This window comes from Zophobas morio, unplaced genomic scaffold, assembly GCF_036711695.1.
Source record: "Zophobas morio isolate AGI-343-1 ecotype UQ-CSIRO unplaced genomic scaffold, CSIRO_AGI_Zmor_V1 ptg000017l, whole genome shotgun sequence".
Lineage (NCBI taxonomy): Eukaryota > Metazoa > Arthropoda > Insecta > Coleoptera > Tenebrionidae > Zophobas > Zophobas morio.
In genome coordinates this window covers 574,834-597,889 of record NW_026972122.1, presented here as the reverse complement: position 1 = coordinate 597,889, position 23,056 = coordinate 574,834, and the positions used below count along the sequence as shown (strand labels likewise).

At 31.9% G+C, this 23,056-nt stretch overlaps 2 protein-coding genes across 2 annotated transcripts; one reads left to right on the top strand and one right to left on the bottom strand.

Annotated features, from left to right (window-relative positions):
* The first annotated feature begins 471 nt into the window (after positions 1–471).
* Positions 472–1,788, top strand: Meigo (medial glomeruli). The gene is made up of 3 exons (XM_064057289.1): positions 472–1,217; positions 1,271–1,480; positions 1,527–1,788. Exons 1-3 carry the CDS (start codon positions 645–647, stop codon positions 1,722–1,724), a joined length of 981 nt encoding a protein of 326 aa, XP_063913359.1. The 5' UTR covers positions 472–644; the 3' UTR covers positions 1,725–1,788.
* A 4,439-nt stretch (positions 1,789–6,227) lies between these two features.
* On the bottom strand, positions 6,228–22,748 carry LOC135130101 (frizzled-2). The gene is made up of 3 exons (XM_064057422.1): positions 21,923–22,748; positions 21,412–21,871; positions 6,228–8,155 (listed from the first exon to the last, which is right to left on the bottom strand). Exons 1-3 carry the CDS (start codon positions 22,592–22,594, stop codon positions 7,638–7,640), a joined length of 1,650 nt encoding a protein of 549 aa, XP_063913492.1. The 5' UTR covers positions 22,595–22,748; the 3' UTR covers positions 6,228–7,637.
* Between the last annotated feature and the right edge of the window lie 308 nt (positions 22,749–23,056).

Here is a 23,056-nt window from a genome sequence, read left to right as displayed (position 1 = left end):
ATACAAGTAAACTGAAAAGTCCCCAAACTAAAGCTTCGCAAAACTGAGAATTCGAAAGTTGAAACAGCAAGAAATTATGGTGAAAACCGGTGAAGATGGGTATCAGATCACGGATCAAAGCTTATACATAAAATCGTTTCCGAACGCTTTTAGAATCGACATTGGCCTGAGTGCGCTCTGGTGTTTAGATCAAACAAGTCCTCAGACGACAAACTATAATTCGTAGAATTAAAGTGAAGGAAAGAGTAAGCAGCTTGTAATATTCTGGGAAATCTAGTGTCAATTTGTCGAAAGTAAAACGCGTCGTTAAAAATATTATGGCATTTTTCTGTTATTTCTTTTCAAGGAAACCGGTTTTGTAAAAGTTTGGAAACCACTGGCGCAGTTACTTGTCGCTGTAGTGATTTTCGATTTAGCCATGGTGGCACTCCTGCGCCGACCATATGGTCGCGTCTGATTGGCCGATTCCGTTTCTAACCACTGACGTGCACCTCTCCTGTCATGTGTTCGATTCGATGTGTCAAATCACAAATTCACACACGTTGACAAACAATTCCACATTATCCACAAAAAATGTATGGAACAAAGTGAGTTAAAAAGTGACCATATTTGCAAAAGCCACAAGCGCACCATAACAAATAAAAATGCAGAAAACGAACAAATTCCTTTTAGAAGCCGCCGTCATCTTCGTCGCCTATTTCTATTTTGGAATCCTCCAAGAAAAAATCACCAAGAGCAAATATTCGTACGAAACGACTGACGATAAAGGCGAGACAGTTTTCCAAACTGAAAAGTACACCTACTTTTTATCGCTAGTATTTATTTTGTGTGCTGTCAACTATGTAGCCGCTATTATAGTGTTAAAAATATGGCCTCAAGACGAAGATAAAACTCCGAGGACGTACTATGTCAGTATTGCTATCACCTACCTGCTGGCGATGGTGTGTTCAAACATGGCCCTACAGTGGGTGCCTTACCCGACGCAGGTTGTTGGCAAATCCGCCAAACCCATACCAGTGATGATCCTAGGAGTCCTACTAGGAAAAAAATCATATCCTTTTAAAAAGTACATTTTTGTTCTTCTAATCGTGATAGGAGTTGTCTTGTTTATGTTTAAAGACAAAGCAAAGTCTTCACAGCAGGACATCGGGTTTGGTTTAGGCGAGCTCTTGTTGATTTTGTCTCTGACAATGGACGGGTTAACTGGAGGGGTGCAGGTACGTATTAATTACCTAAAGCAGTCAAATAAAAGCTAAATTGTCAATTATAGGAAAGAATAAGAACCGAAGCTCGACCCTCCGGCCAACAAATGATGAAAGCGTCAAACGGTTGGTCCACTCTATTCTTAGGAATCGCCATCGTTGTGACGGGCGAGGGTTTAAAGTTTTTCGAATTCGCGCACAGGCATCCAATAATAATTAACAATTTGTTAGTTTTGGGATTGACTCAGGCTGTAGGACAAATGTTTCTGTACAGTATGGTAAGATTGTGTTGTTTGGGGTCAGGAAACAACAATTGTGTGATAGGTTTCAGATTTTGGCCCTCTGGTTGTTTCAGTCGTGACGACAACGAGAAAATTCTTTACTGTCCTAGGTTCGGTGATTATTTTCGGGAACGCTCTAAGTCTTCGTCAGTGGTTAGGCGCAGTGCTCGTTTTTAGCGGGCTCTTCCTCGACGCGTTTTTCTCTAAAGGGACTGCCAAGAAGTCTGGTAACAAGTCCTAAGTCTGTATATTTTGTTGAGATTGTTTTATATATCATATATTTTATTATATGTATTTATGGCGTGTGTGGGGAGTTTTTTTTTACGGATTTAGTGGAGCATTTATACTAAAAAAATGTAAAAATTAATTAAAGTAAATTAAATAAAGTTAGGTTAAGTTACTTGTTTGTGACATTTGTCAACATGGTAGCTTCTGGTTTTCTTGTTTTAAAATCTGTGGGTGGAAGGCGTTTATTAACCCAGGTCTTGAAAGAGAACCATTTTATTTTTACGAGGAAGGTTTAAATTTTGAATGTTCTTGGCGCTTGCGTAAAATTCTATTTTGATATGACAGATGTCACGTGTCATTACTCAAAGGCGGATTATTATGCACAAATATTTGTCAAAATATGCGCATTTGTATGCACAAAATTTCTTCGAAATGTGCACAATTGTACGCATATATGCAGTTTACCCTCTATTTTTTTAGGAAAGTATCGATTTTGCAATTAAGCTCCGCCCCTCGCTCTGACAACGAATGAAAAAATCATCACAATTGAGGTAGGGCGGGCGGGCGGAGCTTATATTTTACTTTTTTTTTTCTTAATATACATACCCATATATTCACAACAAGAAACTTAGAACATGGTTAAAATGGTACGTATTATGCAAGGAAATATGGATTATGCAAGTATGGGGCGGAGCCTAATTGCAAAATGGATATTTCCTTATTTTATTTTATTTTTTTATTTTATTAATTACGTCCCCCAACAGGCACTGAGGCCCAATTACAGGGGAACGGGACATACACGTTACACCCAGAGCCATGGCGGGAATCGAACCCACGACCCAAGGTGTAGCGGGCAAGCATGATGCTAACTAGCCCACCCCGGGTCCTCAATACACATTTTCCATTTTAAACATGTTTTAAGTTTCATGTTGTAAAAAAAAGTCTATACATTTTAAAACAAAAAGGCAAAATGTCAGCCCGCCCACCCGCCCTATCTCAATTGTGATGATTCTTTTTTATTCGGCGTGAACCAGCTTAACTGCAAAATATTTATTTTTTTTACAAGAAATTAAAAACGTGTTTTTAAGTTTCGTGTTGTTCAAAGAGTACCTACCATGTATATTAAGAAAAAAAGGCAAAAATTATAAGCCCCGCCCACCCACCCCGTCCAATTGTAATGATTTATTTTATTCGTAGAAATTTAAAACACGGTTAAAATGGTACACTTTTGTAAGGAAATAAGGATTTTGCAATTAGGCTCCGCCCCTAGGTTTGCCAACGAATGAAAACTTCATTACTATTTAGATCAGGACAGGTATAGGTGGAGCTTAATCTTTGGCTTTAATTTTTTCTTAATATGTATATGTACATAGTATTGTTTGTATAACACGATTCTCAAAAACATGTCTTATATGGTAATTTCTTGTGGAGAAATAATAAGGATTTTGCAGTTAAATTCCCCTCCTTTGGTTCTCGACGATTTAAAAAAAATCATCACAATTGAGAGAGGGTGGGTGGGCGGAGCTTATATTTTGCTCTTTCGCTTAATATATGTAGTTGTCTCTTCAGAACAAGAAACTTAAAACATGTTTAAAATGGTAAATTTGTGTAGGGAAATACATATCGCTTTTGCGATTACGCTCGGCCCTCGATTTGACAACTAATGAAAAATTCATCACGATTGGGATCGAGGTGGATGGGTGCGGCTTCTCTTTTGGCTTTCATTTTTAATTAATACATTTAGTTTTCTGTTTTAGCTATAACGATTACTTTCACATGGTAATTTCTCGTGGAAAAATAAGGATTTTACAAATTAAACTCCGCTCCTCGGCTTACGACAAATAAAAAAAATCATCAGAATTGAGATAGGGTGGGTGGGCGGGGCTTATATTTTGCCCTTTTTTTCTTAATATACATAGCCATCTTTTCACAACAAGAAACTTAAAACATGATTAAAATGGTACATTTTTGCAAGGAAATATGGATTATGTAATTAAGGAGCGGAACCTAATTGCAAAATGGATATTTCCTTATACACATTTTCCGTTTTAAACATGTTTTAAGTTTCATGTTGTGAAAAAAGTCTACACATTTTAAAACAAAAATGCAAAATGTAAGCCCGCCCACCCGCCCTATCTCAATTCTGATGATTCTTTTTTATTTGGCGTGAACCAAGAGGGCGGAGCTTAACTGCAAAGTATTTTATACAAGAAATTAAAACAATGTTTTTGAGTATCGTGTTTCTCAAAGAATACTATGTATATTAAAAAAAGAAAGGCAAAAATATAAGCCCCGCCCACCCACCCCATCTCAATTGGGATATTTTTTTTATTCTTAGAAACTTAAAACACGTTTAAAATGGTACACTTTTGTAAAGAAATATGGATTTTGCAATTAGGCTCCGCCCCTAAGTCTGCCAACGAATGAAAACTTCATTATTATTTGGATCAGGGCAGGAATGGGTGGGGCTTCGTCTTTAGTTTTATTATTATTATGTTTAATATATATGTACATAGTATTGTTTGAATAACATGATACCCAAAAACATGTCTTATATGGTAATTTTTTGTAGAGAAATAATAAGGATTTTGCAGTTAAGTAAATTCCGCTCCTTTGGCTCTCGACGATTTAAAAAAAATCATCACAATCGAGATAGGGTGGGTGGGCGGGGCTTATATTTTGCTCTTTTTCTTAATTTACGTAGTCGTCTCTTCAGAACAAGAAACTTAAAACATGTTTAAAATGATAAATTTGTGTAGGGAAATATCGATTTTGCAATTACGTTCCCCCCCTCGATCTGACAACGAATGAAAAAATCATCACAATTGAGATAGGGCGGGTGGGCGGGGCTTATGTTTTACCTTTTTTTTCTTAATAAGCATAGCCATATTTTCACAACAAGAAACTTAGAACATGGTTAAAATGGTACATTTTATGAAAGGAAATATGGATTATGCAATTATGGGGCGGAGCCTAATTGCAAAATGGATATTTCCTTATACACATTTTCTATTTTAAACATGTTTTAAGTTTCATGTTGTGATAAAAGTCTACACATTTTAAAACAAAAAGGCAAAATATCAGCCCGCCCACCCGCCCTATCGCAATTGTGATGATTCTTTTTTATTCGGCGGAACCAAGAGGGCAGAGCTCAACTGCAAAATACTTATTTTTTTACAAGAAATTAAAACAATGTTTTTGAGTATCGTGTTGTTCAAAGAATACTAAGTAAAGTCGCGATCTTTTCTATAGAACCACTCCCTAGTGTAAATTTTCAAAATTTGTTTGGTGTAAGTGACCTTGACGGGTTTCTGGGGGAAAACATATGTGTCAAAAATTTGACAGGTTAGATGGCCCCATTGTCAATGTAGATATTTTATTTTAATAAATAGATGAACAGAACATACAGTCTGCACGGGATACAGTGCGGCATAGCTGAGGGCAACCGAAACATTCGTATTGTGCTAGTTTCGATTGCCATGTCAACTACCGCTACCAACCGCGTTCGGCGTAAAGTACTAGGTGACAGGGCTACCAACTTGACTTTTTATCGAGTGGTTCCGTAGAAATGACCGCTACTGTATATTAAGAAAAAAAAAGGTAAAATATGAACCCCGCCCACCCACCCCATCTCAATTGAAATGATTTTTTTAATTCTTAAAAACTTAAAACACGGTTAAAATGGTACACTTTCGTAAGGAAATATGGATTTTGCAATTAGGCTCCGCCCCTAGGTCTGCCAACGAATGAAAACTTCATTGCTATTTAGATTAGGACAGGTATGGGCGGGGCTTAATCTTCGGCTTTATTTTTTTCTTAATATGTATACACAGTATTCTTTGAACAACACGATACATGCTTTTAATTTCTCGTAGAGAAATAAGGATTTTGCAGTTAAGCTCCACCTTCTTGGCTCACGACGAATAAAAAAAATCATCACAATTGAGACAGGGCGGGTGGGCGGGGCTAGATTGTGCCTGTTTTTCTTAATATGTGTAGACTTATTTCGACAACATATTAAAACATCTTCAAAATCGTAACATTTTGTAGTAATCTCAACTAAATCCTCCACTTTTCTTCTATAACCCCTTTAAATACGGCAAAAGTTAAACATCAAAATTACTATCAATGGCAACTTGAAAAAAGTTTATAAATGACAATTTTCAGCTTAACAGAGACAACGACAGCGTAGGAATTTTAGTGTATTTTGTAATGTTAGTTTGCTGCCAACTTAGATGTCAACTGTCAAGAAATCCCAATCTCTCACCGGAACGATTATGTCTAGTGAAAACTTAGAAAGAGGTAGTTTCGATTTATTTTTTTTTTTAATTGAAAAAGCGAAATACAAATATCGTCAAAATATACGTCAATCGTTGGCACTGTCCAAAAATTACTACACTTGTAGGGGAAATTTTATGTTACCAACACAAAGCAACAGTTGGACTTTTAATGACAAACAAGTGTTTTATACTTTATGACTCAGTTTCTGGATAACGGGCGTAAAGAAAATTCCAGCTTCACAAACATTAATTTATTCGTTTTAGCAATAATATACAGAACATACATGTAAAATACGTAATAGTAAAAATGAGTCAAAGTAATATCATTGTTACAACATACAACAAACTAAGAACCTATTCTAAATAGTCAACAAGCTCAAAAATTAACTCTGCTATAAAGTTTTGTATAATTGACGGCATCACAACAGTTAAAGTACTTTGAGCTTCTCACATTTTATAAAATTTCGAACACAATACACGTACATAAAATTAACTGGATTAATGTTAAAACACGAATATAAAAAATACAATATAAAAAGTACGTAGTTTTAAAAACAGACTTGAATAAAATGTAATCACTTTCAGTTGAAAACGTTAATCCCTCAGTCGAGTTAAATTAGATTTTATGTATAAATGCAACTATTATATACAAAAATGTACAAAAATATATTACACTTCGTTCGAAAAAAAAAAATGTGCGTTTAAGCAAATTTGGAAGCTTCGTGATCAAGATGGTGCGAAAATGGTTAAACATTGAACACATTAGTATTACTAGCGCGGATTAAATCATTATACTTGTGCGTAACCATTTTCGTTGTATTGCTGTACTGGAGAGCACTTCACGTTTTACATGCTATAATCGTTCTATTATAGAACAGTAATCATGGTGATAATCCCATTTAAATAAAATAAAATTTCGGTATAACAGTTTTTGATCTATGACCACTGGGTAACTAAATCGGAACACGATTCTACAAATTAGTGTTTTGGTGTCGTTGCCAAAGCTTGTGAGATGAAAATTGACGTCAAATTTGTGCTGCTTTCGTATATTAAAAATAGTTGTAGAAGACAGCTGCATACTATATGTACACACGTACTTACAAAAATAGATGCCAATAGACATTAGTAGAAAAAATAAAAACTGTTTCACTTGGCAGTAAACATAAAAATTTGGACAATGTCTACATTGTAGAGGTAGCTAACTTGCAATTCAGTCAAAAACACACTTAAGGTCCATTCACAATGAGATAATTGGTATGTAATACATACGTACGTAACGTCAAATTGTATGATATGAGTCTGCGCAGTACTTATGTCATTGTACTAGATTTTAGCGGATGTTTGCAAATACCAGATACAGGAACGTGTGGGAATTGTATTAACCACACATTTTGTTTAAAAATCAATATTGTTGTTTTTTTTTTAAATTGTATTAAAGTGAAACGCTAGTCACTGTACTGCAAGGGTTTAAACCTCTCGGTATAATCTTCAATATCTTTGTTTTTAACAGTACTTTCACAAATTATCGTTATTACCTAACCTCACAGTTCACGGTTTGAGAGAACAAGTTGCTTGTATTGCGTATGCTCAATTACAACGAACTATTATCTCACTGTGAATACAACTTGATATAAGAAATCTCGTTTTTAAACATAAGCCGCCTGCCTTCCTCTCAATCGGTTAAAGAACACCTTCCAACTATGCACGGTCTTGCCCGACCAAATCCACACACTAGAAGTGATCCCCACGATCATGTACATCAGGTACTTGATCATGAATATGGGAAACAAAGGCCTTGGGGTATTTTCGAGGACGTCGGGCGGGCAAGGCACCGCATAGCTATGCTTCCTACACATGTCATAGCTCCACGTGATCATCCAATCGTCGAAATAAAACTGTTCGTAAACCAAACACGCGATTACGATCATCGCAGGTACGGTATATAATACTGAAAAAACGCCAATGCGTATCATGAGTTTCTCGAGTTTGTCGGTTTTCGTGCCGTCGTGTTTCATTACGGTTCGAATTCGAAAGAGAGAAATTAAACCTGACGTTAGGAATACCAACCCGAAGACTAGATAGATGCAGAGGGGGATGAGGATGAAGATGCGGAGGGCCTCCACGTTCCAGATGCCGACGTTGCACACTCCGCTCAGAATGTCGCCTACAACAAAATGTGATTTGAGTGTAATGTTGGTTGCATAATATATGACTGCAAAAACTCTAGCAGGCCATGCATTTGACCAGAGAACATAGAGAAGCGTCATAGTTTGACGTATGTTGGCAACAATGTTTGTTTCTAACTAGGAATAAAATTAACTAGAAAAAATGCCATAACATTTACATTTTTCGTGGTTTGAGAACTTGTTTGATCTACAAACCAGAGAGCAGTGAGGCCAATGTCGACCCTAAGCGTTCAGAAACGATTTGATTTATAAGCCATGGGGTGCGATTTAGTTTCTCGATCGAAGTGATAAATTATCACTTGCGATAAATGTCATTGCGTAGCTTTTAAATGCAAGAGTTTGCATTTATTCTTCGCATATAGGCCTATTAAATGCTCAAAAGTTTACAATTACCTTAATTTTAACAACTTATAACTCAGAATTACGATTTTGAACTTCTATTTTGATGTAACTTTCGAGGTTATGTCTCCAAAATTTATCACTTCACTCAGAGCTATCGAGAAAATATTACTTCATGAAGACTTGATTTCGTGACAGAATCGAGAAATGTGACAGAAATGTCTTACCAACTCAGCCTCTCAACCAATCAGCAAACGAGATTTTATCGCTATCAAGTTTTTTTCGATCGAGAAACAAAATCGCACCCCTGATACCCATCCTAACCGGTTTCGACCATAATTTCGAATTCTCAGTTTTTCGAAATTTTAGTTTGGGGACTCTTCAGTTTACTCCTATTTATTTTTCAATTTTTGGATTTTGCAATTGCTCAATTTTTCAGTTTCTCGGTTTTCAGTTTTTCTCTTCAATTTTACGATTTTTAAATATTTCGATTTTTCAATTTCTCGATTAATCGACTTTTTGATTTTTCGTCTTTCCGATTTCTCGATTTCTCAAATTTTCAATTTTTAAGTTTTGGGATTTTTCAATATATATTTCGATTTTTTAATTTTTAGATTTTTCGACTTTGTTTTTCTGATTTTTTACTTACTCGATTTTCCAAAATATTGCGACTTTTTAAATCTTACATTTTTCGATTTATTGTTTCTTGATTGCTCGATTTTTAAAATTTTTAATTTTTCGAATTTTCATATTTTAGATTTTTCACTTTTTTGTTGTTTCGATTTCTCAATCTTTGGATTTTTTGCCTTCCCTTGTCAGTTTTTCGATATTTTGATGATTTTTCAATTTTCGATTTATCGGGTTTTTAAGTTTAAATTTTTCCATTTTGAATGTTCCCATGTTTCGATTTCGCGTTTTTAAAATTTTTCGATTTCCATCTCTCGATTTCTCAGGTTTTCGATTATTCGAGTTTCCAATTTTTTGATTTTTCAATTTTTCAATTTTTAGCGTTTCTAAATTTTTGTAGTTTTCGATGTCTCAATTTCTCGATTAATGAATTTTTTTATTTTCCGATTTTTCGATTTTTCAAAATATTGCGACGTTTTAAATCTTACGTTTTTCGATTTGTTGTTTCTTGATTGCTCGATTTTTAAAATTTTCAATTTTTCGAATTTTTATATTTTAGATTTTTCACTTTTTTGTTGTTTCGATTTCTCAATGTTTGGTTTTTTTGCCTTCTCGTTTTTAGATTTTTCAGTTTTTCGGAATTAATTTGTCAGTTTTTCGATATTTTGATGATTTTTCAATTTTCGATTTATCAGGTTTTTAAGTTGAAATTTTTCCATTTTGAATGTTCCCATGTTTCGATTTCGCGTTTTTAAAATTTTTCGATTTCCATCTCTCGATTTCTCAGGTTTTCGATTATTCGAGTTTCCAATTTTTTGATTTTTCAATTTTTCAATTTTTAGCGTTTCTAAATTTTTGTAGTTTTCGATGTCTCAATTTCTCGATTAATGGATTTTTTTATTTTCCGATTTTTCGATTTTTCAAAATATTGCGACGTTTTAAATCTTACGTTTTTCGATTTGTTGTTTCTTGATTGGTCGATTTTTAAAATTTTCAAGTTTTCGAATTTTTATATTTTAGATTTTTCACTTTTTTGTTGTTTCGATTTCTCAATGTTTGGTTTTTTTGTCTTCTCGTTTTTAGATTTTTCAGTTTTTCGGAATTAATTTGTCAGTTTTTCGATATTTAGATGACTTTTCAATTTTCGATTTATGAGGTTTTAAGTTGAAATTTTTCCATTTTGAATGTTCCCATGTTTCGATTTCGCGTTTTTAAAATTTTTCGATTTCCATCTCTCGATTTCTCAGTTTCTCGATTATTGGAGTTTCCAATTTTTTGATTTTTCAATTTTTCAATTTTTGGCGTTTCTAAATTTTTGTACTTTTCGATGTCTCAATTTCTCGATTAATGGATTTTTTTATTTTCCGATTTTTCGATTTTTCAAAATATTGCGACGTTTTAAATCTTACATTTTTCGATTTGTTGTTTCTTGATTGCTCGATTTTTAAAATTTTCAATTTTTCGAATTTTTATATTTTAGATTTTTCACTTTTTTGTTGTTTCGATTTCTCAATGTTTGGTTTTTTTGCCTTCTCGTTTTTAGATTTTTCAGTTTTTCGGAATTAATTTGTCAGTTTTTCGATATTTTGATGATTTTTCAATTTTCGATTTATCAGGTTTTTAAGTTGAAATTTTTCCATTTTGAATGTTCCCATGTTTCGATTTCGCGTTTTTAAAATTTTTCGATTTTTCAATTTTTCAATTTTTAGCGTTTCTAAATTTTTGTACTTTTCGATGTTTCAATTTCTTGATTAATGGATTTTTTTATTTTCCGATTTTTCGATTTTTCAAAATATTGCGACGTTTTAAATCTTACATTTTTCGATTTGTTGTTTCTTGATTGCTCGATTTTTAAAATTTTCAATTTTTCGAATTTTTATATTTTAGGTTTTTCACTTTTTTGTTGTTTCGATTTCTCAATGTTTGGTTTTTTTGCCTTCTCGTTTTTAGATTTTTCAGTTTTTCGGAATTAATTTGTCAGTTTTTCGATATTTTGATGATTTTTCAATTTTCGATTTATCAGGTTTTTAAGTTGAAATTTTTCCATTTTGAATGTTCCCATGTTTCGATTTCGCGTTTTTAAAATTTTTCGATTTCCATCTCTCGATTTCTCAGGTTTTCGATTATTCGAGTTTCCAATTTTTTGATTTTTCAATTTTTGGCGTTTCTAAATTTTTGTACTTTCGATGTTTCAATTTCTTGATTAATGGATTTTTTTATTTTCCGATTTTTCGATTTTTCAAAATATTGCGACGTTTTAAATCTTACATTTTTCGATTTGTTGTTTCTTGATTGCTCGATTTTTAAAATTTTCAATTTTTCGAATTTTTATATTTTAGATTTTTCACTTTTTTGTTGTTTCGATTTCTCAATGTTTGGTTTTTTTGCCTTCTCGTTTTTAGATTTTTCAGTTTTTCGGAATTAATTTGTCAGTTTTTCGATATTTTGATGATTTTTCAATTTTCGATTTATCAGGTTTTTAAGTTGAAATTTTTCCATTTTGAATGTTCCCATGTTTCGATTTCGCGTTTTTAAAATTTTTCGATTTCCATCTCTCGATTTCTCAGGTTTTCGATTATTCGAGTTTCCAATTTTTTGATTTTCGATTTTTCAATTTTTAGCGTTTCTAAATTTTTGTACTTTTCGATGTCTCAATTTCTCGATTAATGGATTTTTTTATTTTCCGATTTTTCGATTTTTCAAAATATTGCGACGTTTTAAATCTTACATTTTTCGATTTGTTGTTTCTTGATTGCTCGATTTTTAAAATTTTCAATTTTTCGAATTTTTATATTTTAGATTTTCCACTTTTTTGTTGTTTCAATTTCTCAATGTTTGGTTTTTTTGCCTTCTCGTTTTTAGATTTTTCAGTTTTTCGGAATTAATTTGTCAGTTTTTCGATATTTTGATGATTTTTCAATTTTCGATTTATCAGGTTTTTAAGTTTAAATTTTTCCATTTTGAATTTACCCATTTTTGATCTTGTAATTATTTCGATATCTCAATGTTTCGATTTCGCGTTTTTAAAATTTTTCGATTTCCATCTCTCGATTTCTCAGTTTTTCGATTATTCGAGTTTCCAATTTTTTGATTTTTCAATTTTTCAATTTTTGGCGTTTCTAAATTTTTGTACTTTTCGATGTCACAATTTCTCGATTAATGGATTTTCTTATTTTCCGATTTTTCGATTTTTCAAAATTTTGCGAGTTTTTAAATCTGGCCCACCCGCCCAATCTCAGTTGTGATGATTTTTTTTATTCGTCGTGAGCCAAGGAGGCAGAACTTAACTGCAAAATCCTTATTTCTCTACGAGAAATTATAAGCATGTTTTTGAGTATCGTGTTATTCAAAGAATACAGTGTATATTAAGAAAAAAATAAAGCCAAAGATTAGGCCCCACCCATAACCTCCGCCCCGATTTCAATTCTCAATTGTGATGAATTTTTTCTTTCGTTGTCAAATCGAGGGGCGGAGTTTAATTGCAAGATCCATATTTGTGTACAAGAATTTACCATTTTAAACAAGTTTTAAGTTTCTTGTTCTTATATTTTGCCTTTTTTTCTTTATATACATAGTATTCTGTGAACAACACGATACTCAAAAACATTGTTTTAATTTCGTGTAAAAAAAATAAGTATTTTGCAGTTAAGGTCCGCCCTCTTGGTTCACGCCGAATAAAAAAGAATCATCACAGTTGAGATAGGGTGGGTGGGCGGGCTGACATTTTGCCTCTTTGTTTTAAAATGTGTAGACTTTTTTTCACAACATGAAACTTAAAACATGTTTAAAATGAAAAATGTGCATAAGGAAATATCCATTTTGCAATAGGCTCCGCCCCATAATTGCAAAATCATATTTCCTTGCAAAAATTAACCATTTTAACCATGTTCTAAGTTTCTTGTTGTGAAAATATGGTTATCAGATCGAGGGGCGGGGCGTAATTGCAAAAGCGATATTTCCTTACACAAATTTACCATTTTAAACATGTTTTAAGTTTCTTGTTCTGAAGAGACGATTACGTATATTAAGAAAAGGGCAAAACATAAGCCCGCCCACCCACCCTTTCTCAATTGTGATGATTTTTTTTTAAATCGTCGAAAGCCAAAGGAGCGGAATTTAATTGCAAAATCCTTACTATTTCTTCACAAGAAATTACCATGTAAGACATGTTTTTGTATATCGTGTTATTCAAAGAATACTATGTACTATCGCACGCAAAACTATTGTCGGTACCCAGCAATGAGGGGTATTAAGCTCCTCCGCCTTCTCTCTGCGGGTTGCCATAATTCCCTAAACACTCAGGTAGAATAAAATCGGCAAAGATTAAAGTTAATGTTTTTCGATTTTTTAATTTTTAGATTTTTCGACTTTTCGTGTTTTTGATTTTTTGCTTATCCGATTTTACAAAATATTGCGATTTTTTAAATCTTACATTTTTCGATTTTTCAGTTTTTTGATTTTTCGATTTGTTGACGTTTTGAATGCACGATTTTTTTTTATTTTTCGGATTTTTAAATTTTGGATTTTCACTTTTTTGTTGTTTCAATTTCACAATCGTTCGATTTTTTGCCTTCTTGTGTTCAGATTTTTCGATTTTTCAATTTTTCGAAATTAATTTTTCAGTTTTTCGATGTTTCGACTTTTCATTTTTTCGGATTATCGTTAAAATTTTCCGATTATAAATTTTCCCATATTTGGATTTTTAGCCACTTCCATTTCTCAATTTTTCGTATTCGATTTTACGATTTCTCAGTTTTTCGATAATTCATCTTTTCGGTTTTTCGATTTTCCAATTTCATGTCATTTCAGTTTTGGAATTTTACATTTTCTCGATTTTTCAATTTCTCGATTCTTCAATTTTCCGATTTTTTATATTTTTAATTTTTTTTATTTCTCTGTTTTTCAATTTTTCCACTTCTCGGCTTTTGGATTTAGCAATTTTTCGATTTTTAAGTTTCATATCTTTCAATTTTTAGATTTTTTGAAGATTCGATTTCCCGATTCTTCGATTTTTCGATATTCTAATTTTTCAATGTTTTAAACTTTACACTTTACGATTTTTCGTACTTTTCGATTTTTCCGTTTTTCAGATCTTCGATATTTATATTTTTCGAATTTTCAAATTTTTTATTTTTCAGTTTATTGATTTTTCGATTTTTCAATTTTACGATTTTTTAATTCCATTTCTTAAGATTTCAGTTTTTGGATTTTAAAAATGGTTCGACTTTCCGATTTTTCAACATTTCAATTTTGGGAATTTTTCAATTTTTGGATGTTCTTATTTTTCGAATTTCAGTTTTTTCATTTTGTCGATTTAATATATTTTTTTTCTCGATTTGTGGGTATTCCGATGTTTCCATTCTTCGATTGTTCGATTTCTTGATAATTTGATTTCCCAATTTTTCGTCATTTCAGTTTCGGAATTTTTCAATTTCTCGAGTTTTCAGTTTTTAGATTCTTCAGTTTTCCAATTTTTTCAATTTTGGATTTCTTGATTTTTCCATTTTTTGATCTTGCCTTTTCGATTTTTTTAATTTTTCGATTTTCTAAATTTTGGATTTTTGAATTTTTCGACTTCTCAGCTTTTGTATTTTCCAATTTTTCGATTTTTAGGCACTTTCATTTCTCAATTTTTCGATCTTTCGACTTCTCGATATTTTGATTTTCCATTTCGCGATTTTTCAATTTCTCAATTTCTCGGTTAATCGACTTTTTGATTTTTCGTCTTTCCGATTTCTCGATTTCTCAAATTTTCAATGTTTAATTTTTGGGATTTTTTAACATGTATTTCGATTTTTTAATTTTTAGATTTTTCGACTTTGTTTTTCTGATTTTTTACTTACTCGATTTTTCAAAATATTGCGATTTTCGAATTTTTATATTTTAGATTTTTCACTTTTTTGTTGTTTCGATTTCTCAATATTTGGATTTTTTGCCTTCTCGTTTTTAGATCTTTCAGTTGTTCGGAATTAATTTGTCAGTTTTTCGATATTTTGAGGATTTTTCAATTTTCGATTTATCAGGTTTTTAAGTTTAAATTTTTCCATTTTGAATGTTCCCATGTTTCGATTTCGCGTTTTAAAAATTTTTCGATTTCCATCTCTCGATTTCTCAGTTTTTCGATTACTCGAGTTTCCAATTTTTTGATTTTTCAATTTTTGGCGTTTCTAAATTTTTGTACTTTTCGATGTCTCAATTTCTCGATTAATGGATTTTTTTATTTTCCGATTTTTCGATTTTTCAAAATTTTGCGAGTTTTTAAATCTTACATTTTTCAACATTTTTATCTTTTCGATATTTTAATTCTTGGATTTTCGGATTTTTTAGATTTTTAAAATTTCCGATTTTTCATTTTTAGGTTTTGACAATATTTTGATGTCTTCTTCAAAAACGAAACATCACATATTTAAAAAAATAACGCTAGGGGCCCCTAAGATTTTTTAAAAGTATTTTAAAAACAAAACAAAAGAGGCCTCGAAGATTTTTTTATATTAAAAAAAAACACTAGGCGTTTTTGGATATTCCAGTTTTCGGATTTTTCATGTTTTCCATTTTTCAGTTTTTTTTTTTTCATTTTTCAGTTTCTCGATATTTCAGTTTTGGGATTTTTTCATATTTCAATTTTTCAAATGTTTCGATTTCTTAATCTTTCGATTTTTCGACTTCCCGGTTTTAAATTTTGTTTTTCAATTGTCGTTTTTTCAATTTTTCGATTTTTAAATTTTAGATTTTCGATTTCTAGACTTTTCATTTCAGTTCTTCGATATTTCAATTTTTCAAGTTGAATTTTTCAAAAGTTTCGATTTTCCGGTTTTAGGTTTTCTGCTTTTCAATTGTCATTTTGTCAAATTTTCGATTTTTTAAATTTTCAAATTTGACTTTTATAAACTCTCAATTTTCAATTTTTCAATTAATCGAAGTTTTGATTTTCCGATTTCTTGACCTTCGAGTGTTTCGATTTTCCTGTTCTTCAATTCTTTAATTTTTTGATTTTCAGGTTTTTGATTTTTTTAAGGTTTCTATTTTTCGACTTCATTTTTTTGATTTTTCGATTTTTCAGTTTTTTGAAATTTCAGTTTAAGGATTTTTCAATACTTCAATTCTTCGGCTTTTCTATTTTTCACTCCTGGATTTTTCGATGTGTCGACTTTTTACTTCTTCGATTTTTCAATTTTTTACTTTTTCGATTTTTCAATTTTTGACTTTTATAAACTCTTTACTTGTCGATTTTTCAGGTTTTTTGGTTTTTCAATGTTTCTATTTTTTCACGTTTCAATTTTTCAACTTTACTTTTTTGATTTTTCGATTTCTCAATTTTTCAATTTTTAATTTCTCAACTTTTGGACATTTCAGTTTACTTATTCAATTTTGCAATTTTACGATTTTGCAGATTTTTGATTTTTTAATTTTTCGATTTTTAAATTTCAGATTTTTCAGTTTTGATATTTTAATTTTTCAATATTTAAAATTTTAGATTTTTCGATTCCTCGATTTTTCATTTCAGTTTTTCGATATTTCAATTTTTCAAGTTTTTGAATGTTTCAAATTTTTCGATTTTTCGACTTTCCGGTTTTATTGATTTAATTTAATCAGAAACTACACAACTGAATGGTTTGAAATCTTGGAGGTATTTTAAAGTTATCATGGGCATGGAAAATTTTTAGTCAAAATGATGACGTCACCTCAAAATTTTGCTGAATAAATCCTATCTGAAATGTGCAAAATATGATGAGTCTGTACTTGTGATCTATCACTCCATTCATATTTTTTGGATTTGCATATACAGGGTGACTCAAAAAAATTAATTGTTGCGTGAAATTATTTTATTGATTTAATCAGGAATTACTAAACCGAATCCTTTGAAATCTTGCAGACGTATTTGTCTTAAATTACAAGTACTATACAGGGTGTGCCTGTTATCTGTTCACGCCTGACAATTTTTGCATTGGCTACATATTATACACCCCAGAGACGACTTCGTCCAATTTATTTATTTTTTTTAATAAGCAATCATAGCAATCACAAAAAAAATTACAAAGATGTCAATGCCAAATAATGACAAAATTGAAAAAAATTATACTCAATTTATTTTAAAATGCACCCCTACAAGAATGTAATATGAAAAAAAAACATAATAGGCATGCAGTCGTCACGTTTCCTCCAGCGAGAGAAATTTGACTTTTATAAACTCTCAATTTTTCGATTTTCCTGTTCTTCAATTCCTTAATTTTTCGATTTTTCGGGTTTTTGATCTTTCATTTTTAAGCTTTTTTAAGGTTAGGATTTTCGACTTCACTTTTTGGATTTTTCGATTGCTCAATTTTTCGACTTTTTGGGTTCTCAGTTTTTGGATATTTCAGTTTTCGGATATTTCAGTTTTCGGATTTTTCAGGTTTTCAATTTTTCAGTTTTTCGATATTTGACTCCTGGATTTTTCGATGTGTCGATTTTTTTACTTTTTCGATTTTTCAGTTTTTCGATTTATAAATTTTAGATTTTTTAATTTTTAAAATTTTAGATTTTTCGATTTCTCGATTTTTCATTTCAGTTCTTCGATATTTCAATTTTTGCAAGTTTTCGAATTTTTCAAATGTTTCGATTTCTTAATCTTTTGATTTATCGACTTCCCGGTTTTAGATTTTCTGTTTTTCACTTGTCATTTTGTGAAATTTTCGATTTTCTAATTTTTCAAATTTGACTTTTATAAACTCTCAATTTTTCGATTTTTCAATTAATCGATGTTTTGATTTTCCCATTTCTTGACCTTCGAGTGTTTCGATTTTCCTGTTCTTCAATTCTTTAATTTTTTGATTTTTCAGGTTCTTGATTTTTCAATTTTTCGATTTTTGAAGGTTTCTATTTTTCGACTTCATTTTTTTGATTTTTCGATTATTCAGTTTTTAGATTTTTCAGTTTTAGGATTTTTCAATATTTCAAATCTTCGGCTTTTCTATTTTTGACTTCTGGATTTTTTGATGTGTCTACCTTTTTATTTTTTCGATTTTTCAATTTTTGGATTTTTCAATATTTCTTAATCTTCCGATTTTTCGACTTCCTGGTTTTAGATGTTCTGTTTTTCAATTTTTCGAACTGTTAATTTTTCATTCCCGATTTATCAGTTTTTCAATTTTTTATTTTGGCCTATTTCGGTTTCTCAGTTTTTCGACTTTTAACTTTTTGTTTGTCGATTGCTCTATTTTTCGATTTCATCACTTTTAGATTTCTCGTTTTTTGATATTTTAATTTTTCAATATTTAAAATTTACGATTTTTCGATTTCTCGATTTTTCATTTCAGTTCTTCGATATTTCAATTTTTCAAGTTTTCGAATTTTTCAAATGTTTTGTTTTCTTAATCAATCGATTTTTCGACTTCCCCGTTTTAGATTTTCTGTTTTTCAATTGTCGTTTTTTCAAATTTTCGATTTTTCAATTTTTCCAATTTGACATTTATAAACTCAATTTTCCGATTTTTCAATTAATCGATGTTTTGATTTTCCCATTTCTTGACCCTCGAGTGTTTCGATTTTCCTGTTCTTCAATTCTTAATTTTTTTTATTTTTCAGGTTTTTGATTTTTCAATTTTTAGATTTTTTAAGGTTTTTCGACTTCACTTTTTTGATTTTTCGATATTTCAGTTTTAGGATTTTTCAATATTTCAATTCTTCGGCTTTTCTATTTTTGACTTCTGGCTTTTTCGATGTGTCTACCTTTTTACTTTTTCGATTTGCAATTTTTGGATTTTTAAATTTTTGATTTTTCAATCTCCTGATATTTTAATTTTTCAATATTTCTTAATCTTTCGATTTTTCGACTTCCTGGTTTTAGATGTTCTGTTTTTCAATTTTTCGATTTGTTAATTTTTCATTCCCGACTTATCGAGATTTGATTGTTCAGGTTTTCGATTTATAAGTTTTTCAATTTTTTATTTCGGCCTATTTCGGTTTCTCAGTTTTTTAACTTTTAACTTTTTGTTTGTCGATTTCTCTATTTTTCGACTTCATCACTTTTCGATTTCTCGTTCTTTTGATCTTTCAATCTCCCAATTTTTCAATTTTTTAAGTTTTTTGATTTCTCGATTTATCGAGATTTGAATGTTTCGATATTTTGACTGTCAATTTCTCAATTTACAAATTGTTCAATTTTTAACTTTTCGATTTTTCGATTTTGGCCTATTTCGGTTTCTCAATTGTTCGACTTTTCGACTCCACGATTTCTTGATCTTTTTTTCTTTCGATTTCTCGGTTTTTCGATTTTCCAGTTTTTAGATGTTTCGATTTTCCAGTTATCCAATTTTTTAAATTTGGGAGTTTCGATTTCTCGATTTTTCGTTATTCGGTTTTTAAATTTTAGAGTTTTGAATTTTACATTTTATCGATTTTCTGATGATTCATTTTTCGATTTTCAGTTCTTCGATATTTCGATTATTAGATTTCTCGATTTTTCGATTATGTATTTTAATTTTTCAAATTTGACATTTATAAACTGTCAATTTTTAGATTTTTCAATTAATCGATGTTTTGATTTTCCCATTTCTTGACCTTCGAGTGCTTCGATTTTCCTGTTCTTCAATTCTTCAACTTTTTGATTTTTCAGGTTTTTGATTTTTCAATTTTTCGATTTTTTAAGGTTTCTATTTTTCGACTTCACTTTTTTGATTTTTAGATTTTTCAGTTTTTAGATATTTCAGTTTTAGGATTTTTCAATATTTCAATTCTTCGGCTTTTCTATTTTTGACTTCTGGATTTTTCTGTGTCTACCTTTTTACTTTTTCGATTTGCAAATTTTTGGATTTTTAAATTTTTGATTTTTCAATCTTTTGATATTTTTCAATATTTCTTAATCTTTCGATTTTTCGACTTCCTAGTTTTAGATGTTCTGTTTTTCAATTTTTCGATTTGTTAATTTTTCATTCTCGATTTATCGGGATTTGATTGTTCAGGTTTTCGATTTATCAGTTTTTCAATTTTTTATGTTGGCCTATTTCGGTTTCTCAGTTTTTCCAGTTTTCCATTTCTTCGTGTTTTGATTTTTCCGCTTTTCCAATTTTTCAACTTTAACTTTTTGTTTGTCGATTTCTCTATTTTTCGATTTTTCGACTTCACCACTTTTCGATTTCTTATTCTTTTGATCTTTCAATCTCTCAATTTTTCAATTTTTCGAATTTTTAAGCTTTTTGATTTCTCGATTTATCGAGATTTGGATTTTTCGATATTTTGATTGTCAATTTTTCAATTTATAAACTGTTCAATTTTTTACTTTTCGATTTTTCGATTTTGACCTATTTCGGTTTCTCAATTGTTCGACTTTTCGACTCCACGATTTCTTGATCCTTTGATTTTTATATTTCTCGGTTTTTCGATTTTCCAGTTTTTCAATGTTTCGATTTTTCAGTTACCCGATTTTTTAAATCTGGGAGTTTCGATTTCTCGATTTTTCGTAATTCGGTTTTTAAATTTTACATTTTTTCTGTTTCATTTTTTTTCTCACTGTTAATATCATAGTGTATCGAAAACAACCACAAAAATTGTTACTAAAAACATTTATAAATTCATACAAAATAGAACAGTGTTTCCAAAACATTTTCCCGAAAAAACTCCATTGGGTTATTACGATTTCAAAAATATTCTTAGTTTAAGACGTTTTGCTAGTATAAAACACAAATAAAGAATTAATTCTTAGTTAAACAAAATATGTAAAATCATCTAAATATGTACCAAAAATATTCACTTATTAATCGTTATAAAAACCGACCAAACAACTATTTCCCGCAGAAATTATATTCCAAACCAACCAAATCGTTTCCGAACGTTTAGAGTCGACATTGGCCTGAGCGCGCTCTGGTCTGTAGATCAAACAAGTTCTCAAACGACGAGTTGTAGTGAAACAAGTTGTTTTGTTGGCATCAACTATTTAAATTTGGCGGTTGAGGACTCCAATGTCAATAAGGGTGGTTTTGCAAAATCACCCTGTATGTCGCATCTATATTAATCTATGATTTGACAGTTATTGGACTTAACTGTCAATTGTGTTGCCAACAGCATTACTTTAGAAATAAATTGCACGTTTTATTATCTGTTATTATTTTGTTTGATATTTTCGTGCCATAAGAGTCAATGTTGCTAAACAAATATAATCACAGGGCTATCTTGACACAATTAGTTGTTGCAACATAGGTCACCCGTGTTTAAATATATGCATGCAGTCATCTATGTCATTTCTCTTTATGCAATATTTGATTAGCGATAAAAGTGCAAACAAAACAATTACCATCCACTTTGCCCATGGCCAGGACCGTGATGGTCTTAATCGCTGGTATCGCCCACGCCGCCAGATGAAAATACTGCGAGTTCGCCTCTATCGCCTCATGCCCCCATTTCAATCCAGCTGCCAAAAACCACGTCAGGGTCAAAACAACCCACCAAATACTCGAAGCCATGCTAAAGAAATACAACACCATGAATAGTATCGTGCACATCTCGTACTTGGTCCCTTGCATAATCGTGCTCACTTTCGTTATCCCATTTTCTGGGGGCGACGGTTCTTTGCAGGCAATCGAATCCCCAGCGATAAATCCAACAACGTAGGCCAAAGCAACCATCAAATAACACACTGACAGGAAAATAATGGGTCTTTCCGGATACCGAAACCTGTCAGTGTCGATCAAAAACGTGCAAACGGTGAAAAGACAACTCGCTGAACAAAGCACAGCCCAAGTGCCTATCCAAACCTACGAAAAAAATCATAACCTCATTTTCATTGTTTTGATTTATTTTAATACCTGCGAGAATTGCCGCTTGGTCTCGCTGAAGAACATCATATGGCACGGAGCGCCGCAATTCTTCACCGTCCTCTGCCCCACCGTGAGTGAATAATCGGGACTTTTTACTTGGAACTGCACCGGACAAACAAACCCGAAATCTCTGGGATACTTTGGAAACTCCCTAACAAACTCTTTCCCTTTATTGTTGTCGGGAATTTCACTCACTTCCGTCACCCCATTCACGGAGACGTTATCCTTCCCGATGCACAACTGCGTGTTGACTGGGTACTTTTCGCAATTGAGGGCTTCCGGCCACTCGAAGCCGAACTTCATCATGACCCCGGCGCAGCCTTTTTTGGCGGAAAGACACAGCGACCGGCACGGGGGCAGCGGCTGGTCCAGGATGGTACAAAGCGGGATGTAGACCGTGCACAGAAACAGCTGCATATGGGGGCTGCAGTTGATCTTGATTAGGGGGAAATACTGGTGCACTTCGAGGCCGGCTTCGTCCTGGGTGCTGTGACCCAGGCTGTTGGGCATTGTGGTTTTGTTGTAAGGGATGTCGATGCAAAAAGGCACTGTAATTTGCTGGCATTTGTCCCGATGGGTTATTTGGGAGTTTTCGATGATGGGCTCCTGCTGCAAGCCTTGGCCGATGCACGAAATGGTTAGGAGTATGGCCCATTTCATCTTGATTGGTTTTCAGGGGAAAAACATCACTTTTAAAGGAAAATTGCACACTTGGACAACGAAATGGGTTAAGAACATCACAAAAATGGAAAACTATTTATTTAACGCCGGCCACCATATTGGACAATGGTGCGGGTTTGGTGAATTGGGGGAATTTGGGGTACCAACTGACGACTCTGACGGGGAGAAATGCGAAGAGGTGGCTTAGGTCCCGCTTAACGGGACCAATTGTCTTCATAGTCCCGAACTGCCGACCCTGTGTTCGTATTCTTGTTCATAATGCAAGAAATTCAAACAATGGTGCTTTTTTCACGATACTTCTGTCACATTATTTGGTTTTCAGGGGCTTAGAACATGAAAAAAGCTGCAGTTTGGTATAAAATATATCCATAATAATGTCATTTTATCGTAGAAAAAGGGAAAAAATGATTTATACATTGCCTAGCAAGTCCCCTATATATT

Coding starts and splice junctions, on each gene's coding strand:
- Meigo (XM_064057289.1), top strand. CDS start 645: ATGCAGAAAACGAACAAATTCCTTTTAGAAGCCGCCGTCATCTTCGTC. Junction 1,218..1,270: donor GGTTAACTGGAGGGGTGCAG/GTACGTATTAAT, acceptor TGTCAATTATAG/GAAAGAATAAGAACCGAAGC. Junction 1,481..1,526: donor AAATGTTTCTGTACAGTATG/GTAAGATTGTGT, acceptor ATTGTGTGATAG/GTTTCAGATTTTGGCCCTCT.
- LOC135130101 (XM_064057422.1), bottom strand. CDS start 22,594: ATGAAATGGGCCATACTCCTAACCATTTCGTGCATCGGCCAAGGCTTG. Junction 21,872..21,922: donor CCAAGCGGCAATTCTCGCAG/GTATTAAAATAA, acceptor TTTTTTTCGTAG/GTTTGGATAGGCACTTGGGC. Junction 8,156..21,411: donor GGCCATGGGCAAAGTGGATG/GTAATTGTTTTG, acceptor ATTTTGTTGTAG/GCGACATTCTGAGCGGAGTG.